The 1,860-nt window shown below is 43.8% G+C and overlaps 1 protein-coding gene across 1 annotated transcript; it reads left to right on the top strand.

Moving 5' to 3' along the window:
- The first annotated feature begins 809 nt into the window (after positions 1-809).
- On the top strand, positions 810-1,365 carry LOC134220139 (eclosion hormone-like). Its single transcript, XM_062699133.1, has 2 exons — positions 810-935; positions 1,018-1,365. The coding sequence occupies exons 1-2, from the start codon at positions 848-850 to the stop codon at positions 1,200-1,202; spliced, it is 273 nt and encodes a 90-aa protein (XP_062555117.1). The 5' UTR covers positions 810-847; the 3' UTR covers positions 1,203-1,365.
- The last annotated feature ends 495 nt before the right edge of the window (positions 1,366-1,860 follow it).

Raw genomic sequence — 1,860 nt, 5'->3', positions numbered from 1 at the left:
CCATTTTCATGGACGTTCCAGATCTGCGGAAAGACCTTCTGGTAGCCACCTGCGGTCATTGAAGAGTAAGAACTGTGAATTAATACTAAGACCACCATCAGAAATGGCTTAGAAAAAATTGCACTACTCTAGGATGAACTATCATAAATAACCAAATTACGGACTTTTGGCCACCTGCGGTTATAGCTGAGTAAGACTTTGAAATATCTCCAAGATCACCGTCAGAAATGTTTTAGAAAAAATCCGCTGCTCTGGGACAAGCTTTCCAAAATTACCATTTTTACGGACGTTCCGGATTCTCCAGAAAGCCGTCTGGTGGCCACTGTGGTCATAGTAGAGTAGGTGCTCTGTATTACTTGAAGATCACCGTCAGAAATGTTTTAGAAAAAATCCGCTGATCTTTCCAAAATGAACATATTCACGCACGCTCCGGATTATTCGAAAGGGAGTCTGGTAGCCACCTGCGGTCATAGCAGAGTAAAAACTATGTATTAGATCAAATATCATCATCAGAAATGAACTAGAAAAATAAAATCGCTGCTCCAGGACGAACTTTCCAAAATCACCATTAGATATAAAATGCACCAAACAAGTGGAACACTTCGGAAATGCTTAGAAAAGTAAAAGTAAAACCAGCTGATGAGCAAAACTCCAACGGAAGCAAACAATTTAATCCAATGCATGCAATTTCCGTTAGAGTGGACTACTAATGCAGAACTGGAAATAACTGTCTAATGCACATCCTGGCGAGATTTCATATAAAACAATGAGGGTTGTGCAAACTTCCATCATACTTACCATCAGCCTATCCTGAAAACATATTTCGAAGCCACTTGTCTGATACAAAATGTTTTCAGTGAAAGTAACCACAGCATTAGTTGCTCTGGCAGCAGTAGTTGTTCTGATTACCGAATCCGAAGCGAATCCTCAAATTGGTAAGATTACAATACGGAGAGCTTCCTTCCATTGTTTGTATAGAATGAGTTAGAATTTGAAGTTATCTCAATCCATTTCCAGACATCTTGGGTGGGTACGATATGATTGGGGTCTGCTTCAACAATTGCGCTCAGTGCAAGAAGATGTTCGGCGAGTTCTTCGAAGGCCACCTGTGCGCCGAGGCTTGCATCCAATTCAAGGGCAAAATGGTACCGGACTGCGAAGACATCAACTCAATTGCACCGTTTCTCAACAAGCTCAACTAAACGTGTTACTCCTGCCCAGCTGACCTCTAACCCGATGGACCTCATCTATCAGAAATAAATTCCCAGATCGTAACCTGCCCGCATATCGGTTTATTTGTTTTGAAATCGCCCAAACTAAAAACCAGAAGTAAAATGCTCCCTTTTGAATGTTCACAAATAAATCACTGAGCCCGTAATGAATTCAAAATTATTCTAATTTCCTTTCACGGGGTTCAACCAGTCAAGAATGGGTCGTTGTTTGCTCAAGCCACCGATGCGAAAACAAACCATATGGCTGGCCTGTCACGATGCCCGGCATCCCGACCGAACCCGCTGAATGATGACACGCCGAACCGAGAAGGTGGGTGATCAGTACGATCTTGATGCTGCTCCGGTATACGTTCTATTTGTTCAAGCAATTAAAAAAAGCAGATCTAGAGACTCTTGATCGCTAATCATAACAGCAGCGCACTTTGGGGCCGGGGTTGTTCGGGTAAGTGGCCACTACCGACCGAAAGGCCAGACCAAGAGCAACAGCGTGTGTGTGTGTTGAAGATCAGGATAAGTGCTACCATTACGTTGGTTGCTCCTGCTGGAGTGCTCGGGAGGCGATCGACAAGTGGCCGGATATCAAGTGCCCCTCCGATCGTTGGCTGTTGTTGGCGGAGAACGAAACTCG

The sequence above is a fragment of the Armigeres subalbatus genome, chromosome 3 (assembly GCF_024139115.2).
Source record: "Armigeres subalbatus isolate Guangzhou_Male chromosome 3, GZ_Asu_2, whole genome shotgun sequence".
Taxonomy (NCBI): domain Eukaryota; kingdom Metazoa; phylum Arthropoda; class Insecta; order Diptera; family Culicidae; genus Armigeres; species Armigeres subalbatus.
Note: the sequence above shows the minus strand (reverse complement) of the source record. Positions and strands in the feature narration are given on the sequence as shown.